General features: G+C 49.1%; 1 protein-coding gene across 2 annotated transcripts; it reads left to right on the top strand.

Annotated features, from left to right (window-relative positions):
- Positions 1-964: 964 nt before the first annotated feature.
- LOC104303578 (neuropeptide-like protein C4orf48 homolog) lies at positions 965-12,398 on the top strand. 2 transcript variants are annotated; one of them, XM_009904219.2, is made up of 4 exons: positions 965-1,310; positions 2,148-2,303; positions 7,134-7,222; positions 12,247-12,398. In XM_009904219.2, exons 2-4 carry the CDS (start codon positions 2,180-2,182, stop codon positions 12,310-12,312), a joined length of 279 nt encoding a protein of 92 aa, XP_009902521.1. In that variant the 5' UTR covers positions 965-1,310; positions 2,148-2,179; the 3' UTR covers positions 12,313-12,398. The 2 variants fall into 2 exon arrangements, with proteins under 2 accessions (XP_009902521.1, XP_054028374.1); XM_054172399.1 differs by lacking the exon at positions 965-1,310 and adding an exon at positions 1,879-1,976.
- Positions 12,399-18,990: the final 6,592 nt, after the last annotated feature.

Below are 18,990 nucleotides of genomic sequence, written 5' to 3'. Positions count from 1 at the left end.
AAGTGAGGTTGTAGCCACGTGGGGGTTGGTCTCTTCTCCCAGACAGCCAGCACCAGAACAAGAGGACACAGTCTCAAGCTGTGCCAGGGGAGGTTTAGGCTGGATGTTAGGAAGAAGTTCTTCATAGAAAGCGAGATTGGCCATTGGAATGTGCTGCCCAGGGAGGTGGTGGAGTCACCACCACTGGAGGTGTTTAGGAAGAGACTGGATGGGGTGCTTGGTGCCATGGTTTAGTTGATTAGATGGTGTTGGATGATAGGTTGGACTTGATGATCTCAAAGGTATTTTTCAATCTGGTCTATTCTATTCTATTCTGTTCTGTTCTGTTCTATCTCACTTCATGCATCTGACTTCAGAGCTGGGATTGGGAGTCTCAGCTCCTCAGAGTCAGCAGTGCCATTTTGGTGGATGTTTGCCCTGACTCACCTTATGGTTGGACTCAATGGTCTTAACATCTTTTCCATTCAGGCAATGCTATGATTCTATGAAGACCTCATTCACTGAGACCTTCATTTGGACTTTCCACACAAGGGAAATTGAGTTTCAGTAGCACTTTGGGCTAAAGGTTTGCTCAGCATGTCACTCTTGTAGGAACTGCTTCCACAGCTCTGGGCTGTCCCCCTGCAAAGTCCTTTCTTGCATGCACAAGATAATTCCACTTGGGCAGAAAATAGTCAAGAGCCTGGAGTTTTAGAAAATGACTTTTAAACTAACCTGGTCCAAAAGCACAAGCATTGAAATGCTTGAGCAACCTGGTCTAGTGGACAGTGTCCCTGCCTGTGGCTGGGGGGTTGGAACTAGATGATATTGAAGGCCCCTTCTGACTCAAATCATTCTAGGATTCTATGAAATGAGGCACATAAGAGGTGATTCTGAAGACACCACAGGAACAAGTGAAACAGAAGGAGAGTATGCTGCTGGTGACAGCCCCAGGGCTGAGGAAAGCCTGGGATAAATGATGTCTCAGCCCATCAGGCTGATGCCTCCACAGCCTGGCAGGTTACTTGTTCTGTACAGAGCAGGAAGGCTGGAGCCTGCTCCCTGCTGAGAGGAGGCAGAGTGTCCTCCTGTGACAGAAGGACAAAGCCATGAGTTGAACAGGTACGTGTCAAGATGGCTCTCTGCCCACGCTCTGGGGCAAACAGGTTTTGAGAGAGTGTCCCTCTCTTTTCCAAGGTGTCACCTCCACTTTCTGAAGGCTTGATCTCAGCCAGCTCCTTGCAGAGATCCCCCATCCAGGAGGACTCATGCTTGAGCCATGTCAGGACACAGCCTGTCAGCAAAACCCTGGAGCAAGAGCTGAGCCTGAAGTGAGCATCCTTAGGCTTTTGTGGTGGGTATGTTTTGGCTGGGCTGTTAACTTGGTTACCCAGTGTGATGCTGTGTGGGATCCCAGCTGGTTTGTGTGCAAGTGGGGCCTGTTGTCCACAAGGCTTTGTTCTCAGCGTGGTTAAAAAATGCCCATGGTGGAGTCTTCCCCAGAGTGCAGGGTGCCATTAGCAGGCCCTGCATCTTTAGCTATCCAAGTGTACTTGTGAGTTTTCATTTCATTTGACACCTCCTGGAAAACAATGTCACTCTGTCTGACTTACAGCTTAAGGGCAAGGGCTGGGGGTTGCATATTTCAGCCCAGTCCCATTGGGAGCAAAAGCAACAGACACAAAAATTGCCTAAGACCCTCTTCTGTGGGTGTCAGCAGCCAGTGTTCACCAAGGAGAGGACACAGCCCTCGAGGAGCAGAGGTGGAGGAGGTGACCATCCACCACATTGTGGCCCCTTTAAATCTGCTCCTCCACTTGGCAGCTCCAATTTTTCAGTGTTGCTATAGCAAATCTCCATGGCAATGACCCTCATCAGGGAAGGGGGGTGGGGGTGGGGGGATGCAGAGGGGACGCATGCTCAGAGTGACTGCTGGAGCTCTCCTGCTTGCTCCAGCTTCTCCGAGGCTCTGGCACACACGCAAGGAGAAAGCAAAGGTACTCGGCAAACTGCGCCTGGGGCACCCCAGAGAGCCCGGGGTGCGTGGTGGCAGCAGCACTGCGTGCCTGGGGGGGTTGCATGGGCATATGGGGCTGTGCTTAGCACATCTCAACCCACTTCACCGTGGGGAGCCAAGGGCTGGTGGTGACTGCTTCTCCTTCTTGCAGGCAGGGAAGAGCCTGAGCTGCTGCTGAGAGCCATGGCGTGGCCGCCCGCCCGCAGCACCATGCGTGCGGCCATCCCCTTCATCTGGCTGCTCGGCCTGCTCAGCGTCCGGCTTGTGGGGGCTGCCCAGGACTCTGGCACTGTCATCCCTGCAGAAAGTACGTACCTGCCCTGGCACTCGTGCCCTCCTGGTGCACCACTGCTGGCTTGCTCTCCTCCTCCTACCCCGCAGCAGCCACACAGACCTCGTCTCCAGGGGAGCGTTGCATCGCCTGGTTAGCGAGGGAGCGGCGATGGATGTGTGAGGTGTCAGCAGTGGAGGTGAAAACACTGCCTATAAACCAGCAGGCAGGCAAAGGATCAGCTATTGAGATAAAAAGCCAAACAAGTGCAGGCTAGAGTTTTCATGGGAGCTTGTTTTGAAGCTCTATGCTTGTAGGTCTTTAACGTCTGCTTCTCAAGAGTGCCTTTCCCAGGCTTGCCACTCTCTAGCTGACCCCCCTGCCAGGCTGGATGTTAGGAGGAAATGTCTGTTTACTTCTGCTAGCTCATAACAGTTTGTTTATGTTAGTGTTTGGTTGGAACAATAGGTCAAGTTCAACCTTGTTGTAACTGCTACAGCTGGGGGTGGGGGGGCAGTTTACACAAGCAGGGTGTTTGTAAAGCAGATGTGGGTTTGTGAAATCCTCTTACTCTGCAAAGCTAAAAGTTAATCAATCTAACCAGCTGGCTTGGGCACATCATCGAGCTGGGAGCCCTTGCATGTGCATCTCAGCTCCAGCTTAGCTTCTGTCATTTTGAGCAAGTCTCTAGTTAAACTTGCTCAGCTCCAAAAGGAGGTAAAAGTTTAAAGATACCAGGGGATGGAGTCGATGTTCTCCAGGGTGGTTTGCTGACAGCAAGTTGGAAGTAGCCACTCTTTAGAAACTTCAAATATCCCCTGGAAGGGGGGTGAAAAAAGGAAATAAAAGGCAAATAATTGCACACAAACCAAGCTCTAGTTCTTAGTCATGCTCACCTTGTATCACAGCTGTGTTTTAGCATGACTACCAAAATATTTAATCCAAGACCTGATTTAGTCACTGCATTTTATTCTCCTGGAATTCCATTACTAGCTTTCAGCCACATCTCTGTGTAGTTGTCTCTGCAGGACTTTAATGCTGAATTCTCTTCTTCTTTTCCATCCTCTTCTTCTTTCTTTGCTGGTGCTATGTTTGGGTCTGTTCTCAGCCAGCCCTCATCTCTGTTTTATCTGTTTGTTTTCTAAGCATGAATTAAGTTTTGTGACAAATGGTTCATTTTGTCTCTTTAAGGAGAAAAGCATGCTTGAAATATTAATTACCCATGACCTTTCTGTGTCTCTGTGAGCAGAGGCAAGTCAACATGTTTGGGGGGGCAAAAAGTACACGCTGGTTCCTTCTGCTTCTGTTGTGGAAACTCCTCTTTCATCTGCAGAACAAATCTCTTGGCCAGGCTCTCTGACCCCAGTCTCAGGAGTTAACTTTTTGATATCCTCTGGCCAAGCTGAGTTTCCTGAAGAGCCCTTGAGGAAGATTCCTTCTCTTGTCTTACTCCTGCTTGTGAGAGTGAGGAAGGAATAAAGGGCAGGTCAGAGTGGTTCTGTGGCCAGGCTTGCTGCAGAGACATGCTGCTCTGTCCTGAGTAAGGGAGACTGGTAGCAGTGCCTCCAGTATTTATGTCTGAGGCCAGGCCTAGAGGAAGATGATTTTTGAGTTGTTAATTGTTTTGTGCTGCTGCAGGGGCAGAGTTTTGAGGCAAGAAGGAACTCAGGATGCTTCACTTGTTGGGAAAGTGCTGCACACCACAGAGATGTGGTGCTGAGGGCTATGGGTTAGCACCAGCCATGGTGGAGGCAGAGAATGGCTGGACTGAAAGGGCTTTTCCAACCAAACTCTGGCACATATTGCTGACAGGGGTATATGATGTACATGGACCTTCTACAGGGCTGATCAATGTGGTGCTCCATGCTTTGCTTTGTTCCTAGGTGTGTGACATGGGGCTGGGAACATGCCCGTAGCAGGAACAATCCCTCATGGAGCACACAGCACTACAGCTTCTTTCTCCCTCTTGGTGGGAGGAAAGTGTCCCTCCTGCAGCACTGTAAGCAGGAGAGGGGCAGCAGTGCTCTTGTGCAAGTGTGGGAGGTGCAGGAGGCACAGGAGAAATGTATGAGAGTGAGTCAGAGTTCTTCCTAACCTGGCAGAGAGACCTTGCCCTGCATGTGGCAGCAGTATCTGGCTTGGTGTACCATCAGCAGCTCTCCTCTTGGCAAACTTTCTGCCAGCCAGGGAGCCAGGCCCAGCTTTTTATGAATAATGCTGATTAGCAGGCATTAATCATGTCCTTGTACTTCACACACAGCCCTTTGCCTGCACAAAAAAAGACTGTTCAGGTCTGAAGTGATGTTACCAATGTTTGCAGATTATTTAAATTCAGTGCAATCAACTTAAAAAAAAAAACACAACCCCAAACCACCAAAACAAATCAAATCATTTCCTCAGCTCCCCATTGCATTTACAGCCTGGATCACCCACTGTGGAAGCTGAAATCTGGAAGCTGAAGAACAGAAGCTGGTCAGTCTGTTGCCACCAGCCAAGGTGCATGAAACACAAAGAGCAAACACCCTGTGCATGTGGTGGAACATAAATTAGACTTCCACAGTGCTTTCAGTTCCAGCTTTTCACCAAGAAGCCAAGGAGCATATTTTAATCTCTCCTCCCCCACTTCTCCACACACACAAAGACACAGGCAGTCAGTCTCTGTGCTGACAGGACCCATTTAAAGAATTATAGCTGACTCCTGATAATTCTCATTATGTTAATCCACAAACCTGTTAAGTCTCCCTATGAATGATAGTCTGTTCCCAGCTGTCAGCAAGGCATTAATAGCACTCTGCTGTACTTTGCTAAGATGTGACTTAAGGTTTGGTTTCACGATTGCTTTAAGCTGCTGTAAGCCTGCTGCTGCCTCTGCCCTTCTCCTCCCCAGAACCTGTCCTCCTCTTCTTGCCCTATTTCTTCTTTGTAGCTGCAGAACTTGAGCATCCAGCATCTGATCTGGAGGGAAAACTGATAAAAACCAGTGATCCAGCTGACTAAGCAACTTCATGGTCACTCCTGTGAGCTAGGGAAGGTGTGGCAACACAAGGGAAGCTGTGGGAGCACAAAGCCAAGGACAGAGGGCAGGGTGGGATTGCTCCTGTTGGCAAGAGCACCTTTAGATTTGGTTCAAACCTTTGAAAACAGACCCTTAGATATCATTAAACTGGGGAAATGTCCATGAGCATCCTACTGAGAACACTGTGGAGCATGAGAGAGGAAGCCCAGCTAGGTAGGCCATCTTACCATCTGCCTGCAGGGAGTGATGGAGAGTAGCAAAGTGATAAGTGGGACCAAGATGGTGAATATTTAATAACTGTCCCTTCCACTGCAAAAATGAGAGGCAGGAAATGAAAGCAGCAGATGTTAACTGCAGAGCAGACAGGGATGGTACTTTGTTCACTCCCTGAAAGCTGAGTTGTGGACCTTATGGCCACAGGATGCTGTAGAAACTGGAAGTTTATGTGGATTCAGGAAGCAATGGGGCAAATCCATGTGAGCCAAATTAATGGAGGGCTTGTCAGACATGGAAACAGCAGCCAGACCCAGGACATGCTTCAGTATCTTGGTAGCCTAGAAGGACATTGCTAGAGGCTTATTCTTAGATCTTCCTTAAGTATCTGCTAGTGGCTGCAACCACTGCCATAGGCTCCCTGGACAACCTGTTCCCATCTCCCACATCCCTGGAATAAAAGCCCTGGCTTGATCCCTGGGTCTCCCTGAGATGCCTGCTTTGTGGGAAGGGAGATGAAGGAGCATGGGTGGGGGGAAATACCTCCTTTAGGTCAAAGCCCCCAACAAATTTGCTGGGGACCAAGAAGCATTGTGGCTGCTCCCTTCCATCAGGCCCAAGTCAGAAGTCCCTGTTGGCAGCAGGGTGCCAGCCACAGGGTGCTCCAGTGCTGCACAGGAGGTCCCTGGCTCTGAGCAGCTCCCCAGCTGTCTTGGCAGGACCTTTGCACCCTCCTTGCTTTCTCAGGTGGCTGCCTGTGGACAAGGATTTCAGCACCCTCCTCAGCATGGGGGGGTCTGTGATCAGTGTGAATTGTCCTCTCTCCCCATTCCTCCTGCAGTTCCTCCAATACTGACCTTTCTTCTTCTGAAACCCCACCCTTCACTGACTCTGTGACTGAGTGAAAGGGGCTGAGATCAGTGCAGGGTGACTCCTGGCAGAGCAGCACTGCCCAGGTCCAGCAGTGAGCCATTTTAGTGGTTGTCAAGTCCTCTCCTCTCCTCTGCCTTTTCCCTGCCCTGCCTCGCTGTGCACACACACTGGCACCAGCTGCAGAGCCAGTGGGATGCTTTGCATTCCTGGCAGAGGAAAAATACAGCAGCAGGTGAAAGGAAGCAAAGACAGAGCTGGCACTGTCCCCTGCCAAGCTGCTCTGTAAGAGCTCCTGTGAAAACAGACCTGCCTGTCTGATTCCTGAATCACTGCAAACTGCTGGTTTGGGTGTGAATGAGCATGTGTCTGAGGAGGGGGCAGGATTGCAGCTCTGAGGGGAGGGGCTGGGGGCTGAGGGCACCCAGCAGCCGGCAGAATCAAGCCTGGCCTATGTTTAGAAGAGTACACACAGCAACATCGTAGGATTGTAGAATTCTAGAACAGTTTGGGTTGGAAGGGACCTTAAAGATCACCTAGTTCCACTAGACCAGGTTGCTCAAAGCCTTGCCCAGCCTAGTCTTGAACACCTTTTGTGTCTTTGCTGACCCTCACACACCTACACAAGGATAGCTGCATCCCTGTGCACAGGCAGCCCAAACTCCGGGAAATAAATGAGCTTCCTCCTGGCATTAGGAGTTCTGTGAGTATTCCCCTTCCACATTTCATCCCGTGACAGTGATGCCTTCCTCTGTGCTGTTTTGCAGGTCGCCCCTGCGTTGACTGCCACGCGTTCGAGTTCATGCAGAGGGCGTTGCAGGACTTGAAGAAGACAGCCTACAGCCTAGACGCTCGGGTATGTGCTGCTCCGGAGGGCTTGCACCCAGCCCTCATCGCTGCCTGCCTGCCTGCTGCAGGCGTGACACCTCTGCTGACTCACTGCCAGGGCAGCAAATAGGATTGTGCCCAGCACAGATTATTTCTCACAGGCTGGAGGGGTTCATTTGAGATAATCTAGCCTGACTCCTTGCATAACAGGCTGAAGAATTACCCCAGACAGTCTCTGCATCAAATTGAGAGGGAAAGGAGATGTATGAAGGGAGAGGAGAACAAGAAAGATGATTTACTCTTTATCTGACAGCATTGCTTCTGAGCTGTGGGCTGAGTGTTGAGTGGGCAGGAGCAAGAAGAGAGCTGGAGAGCAAGAAGGTGGCAGGCAGGGCTGGCAGAGAGGAAAGGCAAGCACATATATTCATTCCCTCCTCATGGGTCAATACTCTGTGAGAAAGGGGGAAGCACATCTGCTGGGGCAGCTATGACAGCACACAGGGCATTTTGCAGCTGCACATGCTGGTCTTGTGCTACAGAGGTCCCACTGGACAAAAAAATGAGGGTTAGATGCCCTGATGTTAGCAAGGCACACTTGTGTGGGTTCATAAATACACAGGGACTCTGACTGGGGTAGGACTTGCTCCAGTGGTTCCTGTGCTGGCTGAAGTTTGCAAGGGGCAGGAGGTCCCTCACATCTAATAAAGCAGCTCTCAGGTATGTCTTGGTCTTCCTCTCCTTCCCTAACAGCACCATGAATGCTGGCAGCATGGCAGTAAAACAACTGATGGGGACTGAAACCAGCTCACAGCCACATCTCCCACTTCCTCCAGGGGCCCACTCAGCGCCTGAGGCCAGTGCTGTCTCTGCTGCTAGGTGAGGAGGGCTTCTTGTTCCTCTGAAGGCACACTCTGCTCAAATTGTCTTTCATAGCAGGGTCAACCAAAGAGCCCTGAATCAATTCTGTGCCTCAGAGGGCAATTATGTTGCTTTGTCTTTGGTTCCTTCTGACCTTGGGCAATCATGCAGGGCCCCACACGATAATGCTGGAGTGACTTTAGCTTTCTTGTGAGCTATCAATAGCAAACTGATTAGGGCAGAGCTCTGGGTTGCATTGCAGAACTTTCCCATACTCAGTAACTGAAGTGTCAGAGTGGGAGCAGAGGAGCTTTACCTCCAGCAGCTTTGCTGGGCTGTGCTGGTGCACAGTGAGATTTCACCTGCATGCATCAGGTTCAGCTGAAGCTTTTGTGCCTACAAATGGCATGACAAGACCACGTGTGATTACAGCTGTGGTGGCTCTTACACTGTCACCAGGCTTTCATGGAAGGTTCAAGGAGGTGCTCAGCTACTGGGCTGCACTGGGAAGAGTGTTGTGAATGCAACAGAGGCAGCAGAACTTCTTAATCCCACTGGCAGAACTGTTCAGATGTATCCCTGTCAGCTATTCTGTTTGGAGAGTGGAGTGAGAACACAGCCCACCAGAGAGCAGAGCCAGGAGACAGGTGGAGAAGCTGGACCCAGAGCACTGCAAGTGAGCTGCTGTTCCTGTGAGGACCTGGGCAGGCTGGGGATGCCCAGGCAAGTAATTCAGACATCTCTCAGCATTGCAGAGCAAAGGGCAGAGGAGCAGTGCATCACCAAACCACACACAACCAGTTACCTGGAACATCAGCACCCTTTGACAACTGACACAGGGTCCATCCTTGTCCAGCTTTTCCTGCCTTCGGGTTGAGACCCCAAAGCCCTTTCTGGATGAGATGCTTTGGTTCAATGCAAATTATTGAATGATGCAGATACTGAAGTGAAATGCAGTGGCCAGGGCCCTACAAATGGCACACTGTGGCCTTCTGTGCTCTGAAAGACAGAGTCTCTATAGCTTTACCCAACCACTGGTGCTTAGCTCACACTGATCAACTCCACTTTCTCAAGTCTTACACACAAATACCTTCATTCAACAGCTCCTGAGTCTTGGAAGTTGTTGTTACAAGGGCAAGCCCTATGCAGGACTGTTCCTATCAGGGACTGCCTAAGCCAACAGAACCACAATTAATTTGTGCAATTGATGTTGCTCTGTCACAGTCTTTCAGTTTGCAACTCAGTGCTCCCAGAGCTGCTCTTCCTGCCTGTAAATAGTCATGAGTGATGTCTAGGCAGGGGTTGTGGTACCAGTGACAGCTTGTTTGAAATCCAATAAGCCAGTCTGATGTTAAGATGATTCTGTGACTTCTGCTGGGCTCCCAACAATGAGAGCATTCACTCATCCAAGATTTCATTCCAGGAGCAAAGAGCAGTGTTTAATAACCCCTGCCATTGCTCTAAGCCGATAAGTGAGAGCAGACAAGGGAGGTGAACAAGTCCTCTTTAATGCAAAGGTGGATGTCAAAAGCTGGGAGATGAAAAGGATAGAGGGCTGTGAAGGGAAGGAAAAGCAGCTCTCAAACAGCCTCTCCCTGCAAAGGCTTGCTTCTGAGAACAAGAAATGAGTTAGAGTGGGAATTGCTGGGGGACAGAAGTACTGCTGGCCAAGCAAGGCAGAGTTGGTGGAGCTGGTCCCCATGTGGATGTGCCCAGCTACCCCCTTGGAAACTGTGCCTTTTGTTAATTAGTCCTTTGCTGTTTCTAATTTGTCAGGAGGTGTCATGTCAGAGCAACACCAGCAGGCTGAAGACCTTATTGTTTCAGAGACTTGGAGATAATTTGTTAACAAGTGGTTTGCAAGCTTTAATGTTTGGGGTTTCATTTTTCCCTCCAGCGCAGATGGGAAACTTATTCACACAGAAATAAAGCTTGGAAACAGTTTTTCCCCCTCCTTAAAAACCTCTTCAAAGTCAGTTTACCACAGGGACCACAGGGTGAAAACCACAAGATGTGCTCAGGAAGAAGTTTCTCTTCAGCCACTGCTGCACTTGCTAATATGAGCTGCTTGCACCAACAGCTTTGTTCTGAAGCTTCTGACAGGATGGTGCCATTTAAACAAAGTCAGCCTTTGCTTCTCAAAAAGTGAGCCACAAGACCCACAAAATGTTTAGGTTGTTTGATCACAATGCAATAAATGATACTGAAGATATTTTCCACCCCTCACACCCCCTGCCCTGGATACAGAGGGAAAGAACCCAACACAGTAACTTGGAAATGCTTTTCCACTAAAGCACTCCAAAAAGCCAAGTCACTTTGAATGATGTGCATCTGGGGGATGGATTTGCAGGTTGTGGTGGAGTTCTGGAGGCATGGCTCCAAGTGGAGATGATAATAAGGCATCTATCAGTAAATTAAATCATGTTGAAAGAGGAGCCACAAGCTTAAGTCTAGAACTAGCCTGAAAGCTTCTGAGTTTCAGACAACAAGGTTAGACTTGTTGGATTCAAGACAGCTGGAGTCAGGCCAGAGTTACTCTAAAGAGTCCCTCAGAGGTTGGTTGTGTCCCTCAGCAGTTGGTACTGGGACCAGTGCTGTTTAACATCTGTCAGCAACATGGACAGTGGGATTGAGGTGCCCTCAGCAAGTTTGCAGATGACACCAAGCTTAGTCCAGTTGACACAATGGAGAGGGGCTTGGACAGGCTTGAAAGGTGGGCCCAAGCCAGCCTCATGAAGTTCAGCAAGACCAAGTGCAAGGTCTGAGAAGGGGATTGATGTCAGCTTCTTAGTGTATGAATCTTTATCTTGGGACCTTTGAAGTCTTTATCTTCTTTCACTCAAGGCCTCACCATTATTTGTGTCTAGAAGCTAATCTCTTAGCTGTTGGGAGAGTTTTCTAACAGACAGAAATTCTAACAGAAAGAAAACCATCTCATCAAAAACAACCAAGGAATTTCTCCACTTTCAGGTCCTATGCCTGGGGCAGGGCAATCCCAAGCACAATCCAGACTGGGTGAGCAGTGGCTTGAGAGCAGCCTTGAGGCAAAGGAATCGGGGGTGTCAGTTGATGACAAACTCCTCATGAGCCAGCAGTGGTCACTGGCAGCCCAGAAGGCAACCATGTGCTGGGCTGCATCCAAAGCAATGAGAGCAGCAGGACAGGGAGGGGATTCTGCCCCTCTGCTCTTCTCTGCTGAGACCCCATCTGCAGCACTGCATCCAGTTTTGGTGCCCCCAGCATAAGGGACATGGAGCTACTAGAGCAGGCCCAGAGGAGGTCATGAAGATGATCAGAGGGCTGGAGAACCTCCCCTATGGGGACAGGCTGAGAGAGTTGGGGCTGTTCAGCCTGGAGAGGAGAAGGCTCCAGGGAGAGCTGCGAGCAGCCTTCCAGTACCTGAAGAGGGCTGGAAGAGAGCTGGGGAGGGACCTTTGACAAGGGCTTGTAGTGACAGGATGAGCAGGAATGGATTGAAGCTGGAAGAGGGCAGATTTAGGCTGGGGGTTAGGAAGAAATTCTTTCCAGTGAGGGTGGTGAGACACTGGAACAGGTTGCCCAGGGAGGTCATGGATGCCCCCTCCCTGGAGGTGTTCAAGGCCAGGCTGGAAGAGGCTTTGAGCATGCTGGTCTAGTGGAAGGTGTCCTTGCCCATGGCAGGGGGTTGTAACTAGAGGATCTTGAAGGTCCCTTCTGACCCAAACCATTCTATGAAGCTATGACTGTGAAGCATCAGTGTAACTGGGAGCACCAGTGGCTCCTCAGCACTTGCTCTGTGGTGCAACTAAATGACACAGCACCGAAGACATCGTCAGCAGGAGCTCTCAGTCGCTGTGAGGGAACGAAGAGCAAGGCAGTCGAAGGTGGAATTTTTCTCAGCCTTTTTAAAAGACACTTCACTAATTCTGACAGCCTACCCCCTGGAAGTTAACAGGGAAAATGAAAACATGCAAGCTATAAAAATACTCCCTATGCCTCTCCCTTCTGAAGGGACTTATTTCATCACTTCTCCTGGATGAAAACCAACACTAATAACTGTGATTTCTTCTTCTTTTTTTCACTCAGCAAAGCAGCCTGGCTACAGCTGTGTGGAGGGATTAGGTCTAATCAGCTGTACATGCTTTTGAAGTGATAGATTAATTTCTTTGATTTCAGGTTTGTTATTTTTGGTCTCTTTTCTGCTTCTCTTTGCAGACAGACACCCTCCTCCTGAGAGCAGAAAAGAGAGCCCTGTGCGATTGCTTCCCTGCGGTGCACTGAAACCAGCGCTGGGATCTGGCCAGTGGACACTTCTCCAGTCTCAAAATGCTGTCCAATAAATTACAGGGAGATACAAAAGTGCCAGTTGTGCTCCACTTTTTTTTTCTTTTTTCATCCAAGCAGGTACAACTCAGATTTCACTTCTGCTTTGATGCCTTTGATCATCGCTGTAGGCCGTGTTGCATCTGCTGAGATGTCAACAGAAGAAACCAAAGTCTCACTCGTGGGCTTTATGCAAGGATAGAATCTTACTTTTCTGGTACTTTAAGCCAAAAGTTGTTCTTGGACTCTCAGGCCAACTCCTCAGCACATGTGGGTTGCCAGAGATCTGTGAAGGTCAGTAGAGCTGAGTTCTTTAATAGCTTCGTGGCAGACTGTATCCCTAACAGGAAAAGGAAGCTACTACAAAGATGATCCGAGGGCTGGAGCACCTCTGCTGTGGGGGCAGGCTGAGAGAGCTGGGGTTGTTCAGCCTGGAGAAGGGAAGGCTCCAGGGAGACCTTAGAGCAATCTTCCAGGATTTGAAGGGGGCTACAGGAGAGTCAGAGAGGAACTTTTTGACAAAGGCATGGAGTGACAGGACAAGGGATAATGGCTTCAAACTGGAAGCAGCTGGATTGAGAGGAGACATGAGGCAGAAATTCTTCCCCGTGAGGGTGGTGAGACACTGGAACAGGTTGCCCAGAGAAACCCTGGGGGCTCCAAGCCTGGCAGCGTTCAAAGGCTGGTTGAGTGGGACCTTGAGCAAGCTGGTGGTGTCCCTGCCAATGGCAGGGGGCTGGAACTGGGTGATCTTGAAGGTCCCTTCCAGCCCAACCCATTCTGTGATTCTCTGATGATTCTTTGCAGTGATGCATAGTGAAACATTTACAAACAAGCAGTCGTGGCTTTATACAGAAATTAATAGTTGTCACTGCCTGCTTGGCAGGCCAGGGAGGGTCTTTGTTCCCAGTTGGTATCCACAGTCCAGTGCACAGCAAACACAGCAATCTGTATCACCATTCTAATTCCTTCAGAGCCACACAGCAGCTATGATCTTTTTTGGAGAGATTTATTAAGTATCTAATGTGATCAGTAACATTTGTAATCACATGAATACTGCCTGGCAATTGAACTGATTGCATCTGCCAAACTCTTCTGGAGAAGTGTCTTTCATTAAGCAAATCACAGACTGGATTGAACCACTCAAACTGGCCTCCACTGAGAGTTTTGGCAGAGAGCCTGCAGAACGCCTGCCTGTCCTGCAAGCTGTGTTTTGAGCTATTTCAGTGCTTCCAAAATGGGCCACGGCTCTTGCATGGACTTTGCACTCCACAGCAGTGCCTTACCCTGCTGCAGTCAGTGTGAGACAAGAGAGGACGAGACAATTCAGGCAGTGCAGTAGTGGTAGGCAGGTGTGCTCCTTGGAAAAGAATCCTTCCTCCTTTTGTTCCCTTGTTTCAGGGGGGGGAGAGCAGGAAAATGTTCTCCAGAGCTACAAGTGGAAAGTTCTTGTAGATATTAATAATGCATTTCTTTTTTTCCATAGGGCTTAAAATATCGAACTATGATGACTAGGGCTTTGTCTGTCAGCTGGAGCATCCATGCACAGAAACTGTCATTCAAACAGGAGTATAGAAGCAGCATCAACAGCAGTGGTTTTCAAACTCCTGTTACCAATTCCTATTAATTAATGTGTCAGACTTACCTCTAAGAGGCTGATATTTTAGTGTCAGGATGCTAAGTTATGATGGGACCTCTCTGTAAGACTCCAAACTGCTTCTCTCCTGTTTTATCTACCACATCAGCCCCAAGGAAATAGAGAACTGTGACCCACTGCCAACTTATTTTGTGTGCTGTCATAATAACACAAAGGAATGTGTTGCTGTGTGCTCTGCCAAAGCTGGTTGTCAGGCATGTGGTTCTCAGCAAGGAAAAGCTTCCTTGCCCCTTGCATTTGAAGCAGGAAATTTGCTTTATCTTTAGCAGCATTCTAGAAAGACCTTTCACAGGTCATCAAGACCCAGTTTGTATAGAAGAGAAGCAGCATGACACAGCAACACATTGCCTCTGGTGGCATTACACTCCTCTGAGGCACTGCTGACTTGCTAGTGGGAATCAACAGAGGTTCTTATCACAGAGTGGAGTCATAGCATGCTTTTGGTTGGAAAAGCCCTTTAAGATCATTGAGTCCAACCATTCTCTAACTCTGCCAAGCCTGGTGCTAAGCCATGGCCCTCAGCACCACATCTCTGTCTCTTTTCAACACCTCCAGGGATAGGTATTCAACCAGAACAGGGCAGCCTGTTCCAGTCTTTTGAGAAGCCTTTCAGGGAAGAAGTTCATTCTAATGTCCAACCTAAACCTGCCCTGGGGCAGCTTGAGGCTGTTCCCTCTCCTCCTACACTTGTTACTAGGGAGAAAAGACCAACCCCCGCCTCACTCCAACCTCCTTTCAGGCAGTTGTAGAGAGCAATGAGGTCTGATCTCAGGCTCCTCTTCTCTGGAGTAAACAACCCCAGTTCCCTCAGCTGCTCCTCACCAGCCCTGTTCTCCAGACCCTTCACCAGCTTCATTGCCCTTCTCTGGACTTGCTCCAGCATTTTAAAGTCTCTCTTGTAGTGAGGGCCCCAAAACTGAACCCCGTACTCCTAGCCCATATTTGCTTTTATGGAGAGAACAACATGTTTAACACAACTCCATTGCAAAACACCAATGTTAGATTCCTTCAGTGTCACTCAGATTTGAACTAAAGTGATGCAGAGATTCTGAGTTGGCTTTTTGCAGGAGATAGAAGTTGCAGCACTGAAGCTGTGAGGTTTCCAGCCCAGCTCACCTCTTTCAAGGGCCTGGGGGGTTGTATTGCTCTTGTGCATGCTTATTCTGCTGGCTATGCAAAGTCACAGAATTACAGAATCACAGAATTAACCAGCTTGGAAAAGACCTTCAAGACCATCAAGTCCAACCTATCATCCTACACCACCTAATCAACTCAACCATGCCACTAACTGTCTCATGCAGTCTCTTCCTAAACACCTCCAGTGATGGTGACTCCACCACCTCCCCGGGCAGCACATTCCAATGGCCAATCTCTCTTTCTGGGAAGAATTTCTTCCTAACATCCAGCCTAAACTGCAAAATTGTTTAGAATCATAGAATTGTTGGAGTTGGAGAGGCCCTCAAGGATCATCCAGTTCCAACCATGTGAGGACATGCCATGGGCAGGGACACCTCACACTGGATCGGGCTGCCCAGAGCCACATCCTCCCTGGCCTTAAAATCTCCCAGGGATGAGGCTTCTACCACCTCAAACCATTCCAGTGTCTCACCACCTCCATGGGGAAGAATTTCATCCTAACATCCAATCTGAATCTACCCATTTCTATTTTTTTTCCCATTCCCCCTGTTCCTATCATTACCTGGCACCATAAAAGTCCCTCACCCACCCCATTTCCCCCCTTTTTCCCCTCAAAACCCAGAGCACCTGGGCTCTGTTGGAGTCTCCTCCCACCCCAGGTGTGGCCACTTGGCCCTCCCCACCCACTCCCCTATTTAATCCCCCCCAGGAAAGGCAGAAGCCCTAAGCTGAGCCCATCTGGGCTGGAGGATCCTCCTCTCATCACCGGTGAGTGCCCCTGGTGCACACTGGGTGATGGTGGTGGTGACAACAAAGGCCGGGGGGCCTGGTGGCCCCCCGGTTGTTAGGAACAAGATTGATGACCACTCCAATCTCATCCACAGGTGCTGGCTGGGGCTCCTCACTGGAGCTGAGCTCCTCTGTGTTGTCACCTTGTCTGGTGAGGGTCTTGCCCCCAGCTCTGGGGTGGGTGCAAAAATGGTGGTGGTGGAGCAGGAGCTGTTTAGTCATAAGGATATTATGCTAATGACACTTTTTTTACCTGGAGGCCCCTTGAGTCTGCTCTCATCACTCAATAAATCTCTGCTTTTGTGCCTCATTTGCAGACCATTTCTTCCCCCTCACTGCTCCTTTTCAGAATTAAGGAAGGAAGGAAAGGAGGAAAAAAAGCAATAAAGCATATCTGGAAAATGCATTCACTTATCAATCAACTCTGAACAGGAAGCCTCCTGGAAGAGGGGCAGGTTGGAAAGTGAGAATCACTTCTTAGGAATCACAGGACAATCTTCCTGAGGAACAGACAGGACAAGACTGCATCTTCTCCATGGTGGTAAATGCAGAGGCAAAAAAAAGTTCAAGCTGGCTTGGAAATCTCAGTCACACTTCTCCACAGAAAGAATCACTGAGAAAGGGACATTGTGACAAGTGAATCCCCATCCTTCATACAGAATTAACCAGGGTGGAAAAGACCTTTGAGATCATTAAGTCCAACCTATCACCCAACACCATCTAATCAACCATGGCACCAAGCACCCCATCCAGTCTCTTCCTAAACCCCTCCAGTGATGGTGACTCCACCACCTCCCTGGGCAGCACATTCCAATGGCAAATCTCTCTGTGAAGAACTTCTTCCTAACATCCAACCTAAACCTCTCCTGGTACAGTCCTGTTAACAAGAAGAAGGGAGAGAAGGATAATGAAGCTGGTGAGAGGCCTTGAGCACAAACTATGAGGAGAGGCTGAGGGAGCTGGGTTTGTTTAGCCTGGAGAAGAGGAAGCTCAGGGGAGACCTTCTTGCTGTCTACAACTACCTGCAGGGAGGTTGTAGCCAGGAGTGGGTTGGTCTCTTCTCCCAGGCAACCAGCACCAGAACAAGAGGACACAGTCTCAAGCTGTGCCAGGGGAAGTTTAGGCTGGAGGTGAAGAGAAAGTTCTTCCCAGAGAGAGTTTTTAGCCATTGGAATGTGCTGCCCAGGGAGGTGGTGGAGTCCCCATCCCTGGAGGTGTTTGGAAAGGGATTGGACGTGGCACTTGAAGCCATGGTTTTGTTAGTCATGAGGTATTGGGTGACAGGTTGGACTTGATGATCTCTGAGGTCTTTTCCAACCTTACTGATTCTATGATTCAAGCACTGGGTTTGGGCTGTGTTTTTATCTAGAAGCATGGTTCCTCACAGCTGAGTTTTGATACACACAGCTTGCTAGGATCAAAAGGTGAATGGATGACAAGTGGATGTTCACTGAGTTCCAAAGGGATCAGAGTGACACTGCAACTTCATGGCTATGATGACAGTGCTTGCTCTGTGTGTACTCTTCTGTCTGTAATTCAGCACAATAAAAGGGCAAGATGCAGTCTTTGGTGTGCTTGCTTCCTGACTTGAAAAATGCTTATGCATTAATAAGTACCTGGCCTTTAATTAGGTGGAAAATCCACAGGGGGTGGGGGAAGAAAGTAATTCTCTTTGGAATAGGAAAGGGAAGAAATCTTGCATGTGGGCTAAATTTATGGATGCATTATTTGCTGAAGTATAAACCTGAGCTCACTCTTACTTGGAACTGGAAGCACTGCAATGATTGTTTTTTTAGTGAGCTTTATGGAGGATCCTGCACTCTCTGCTTGGTGGTGGTGATAAAGCTCCTTACAATTGTTGGATGGCATGAAGGATAAAAAAATTAAGCCAGCTAGTTACAATCCATTATTGCTCATGAAGGCAATTTAAATTCAGAACCCTCCCGAGTCTCCACTTGCTGGAAGAAACTGTATTTTACAAAAGGATTTAATTGCAGGAGGCTTTAAAGCAGAGCAGCTGTTTACCCACCCAGCACTTGTAGTACTCCTTTGCTGTGGAGCAAGGCAGTTCTTGTGACCTTTTGAAACCCAGCTGACTCTTTTCTTTCGGTGCAGTGCTGCTGAAGGGAACCCTGGGCTCTGGGGGTTGTACACAAGGTGGTAGGCTGTAAAGACTCAGAGAATGGCTTGGGTGGGAAGGGACCTGCAGCATTATCCACTTCCAACCCTCTGCCATGGGCAGGGGCACCTCCCCTAGATCAGTTTGCTGAAGGCCTCATCCAGCCTGGCCTTGGAACACCTCTAGGGAGGGAGAGGGCATCCACAACCTCCCTGGGCAATCTGTTCCAGTGTCTCACCACCCTCACTGGGAATAATTTCTTCCTAATCTCCAGTCTAAACCTGCCCTCCTCAAGCTTCAATCCACTGTCCCTTGTTCTGTCACTACAAACCCTTCCTGGCTTTCTTGTAGCCCTCTTGACTTACTGGAAGGCTGCTCCAAGGTCTCCCTGGAGCCTTCTCCAGGCTGAGCAGCCCCAACTCTCTAAGCCTGTCCCCAGAGGGGAGGTGATGCACAGCTAAGTCCTTCCCTTAAGAGAAGTGGTATCATCATGTTAGCATGGTGTTCTCTCTGGGTAGGCAAGGTGATGGATAAATCCTGGTAACGACCTCCACATCTCCAGAGCTCCTCATACCTGAGCTAATGACTTCTTTGGCTGTAATTCTGTGTGTATTCTAAGTTGGTAGTTTTGAGCTGAGCCTCAAGACAGCTCTCTAAAGATATGGCTCTGGGCTGCATTCTGAAAAATGGGAGCTCATTTTATCTTGCTTGTAACGAAGATTCCTGCTGGGTAACATAAAAAACCCTCAGACCTAAGTAGTGTTATTGCTAACTGAGTCTGGCTAGTGTGTGGGCTGGTGTTCCTAGCCCATATTTTTGTGTGGAGTACTCCAAAAGCCCCATGGAATACCCTCTGCAGATGGACATCTCCTATGTAGAAATCAGTTCTTTCTCTGTACCCAGAACTAGTCTGTAGGTACCTCCTGGGTTGCCT

This window comes from Dryobates pubescens, chromosome 23 (assembly GCF_014839835.1).
Source record: "Dryobates pubescens isolate bDryPub1 chromosome 23, bDryPub1.pri, whole genome shotgun sequence".
In the NCBI taxonomy this organism is placed as follows: domain Eukaryota; kingdom Metazoa; phylum Chordata; class Aves; order Piciformes; family Picidae; genus Dryobates; species Dryobates pubescens.
This window is presented reverse-complemented; position numbering and strand designations above follow the sequence as displayed.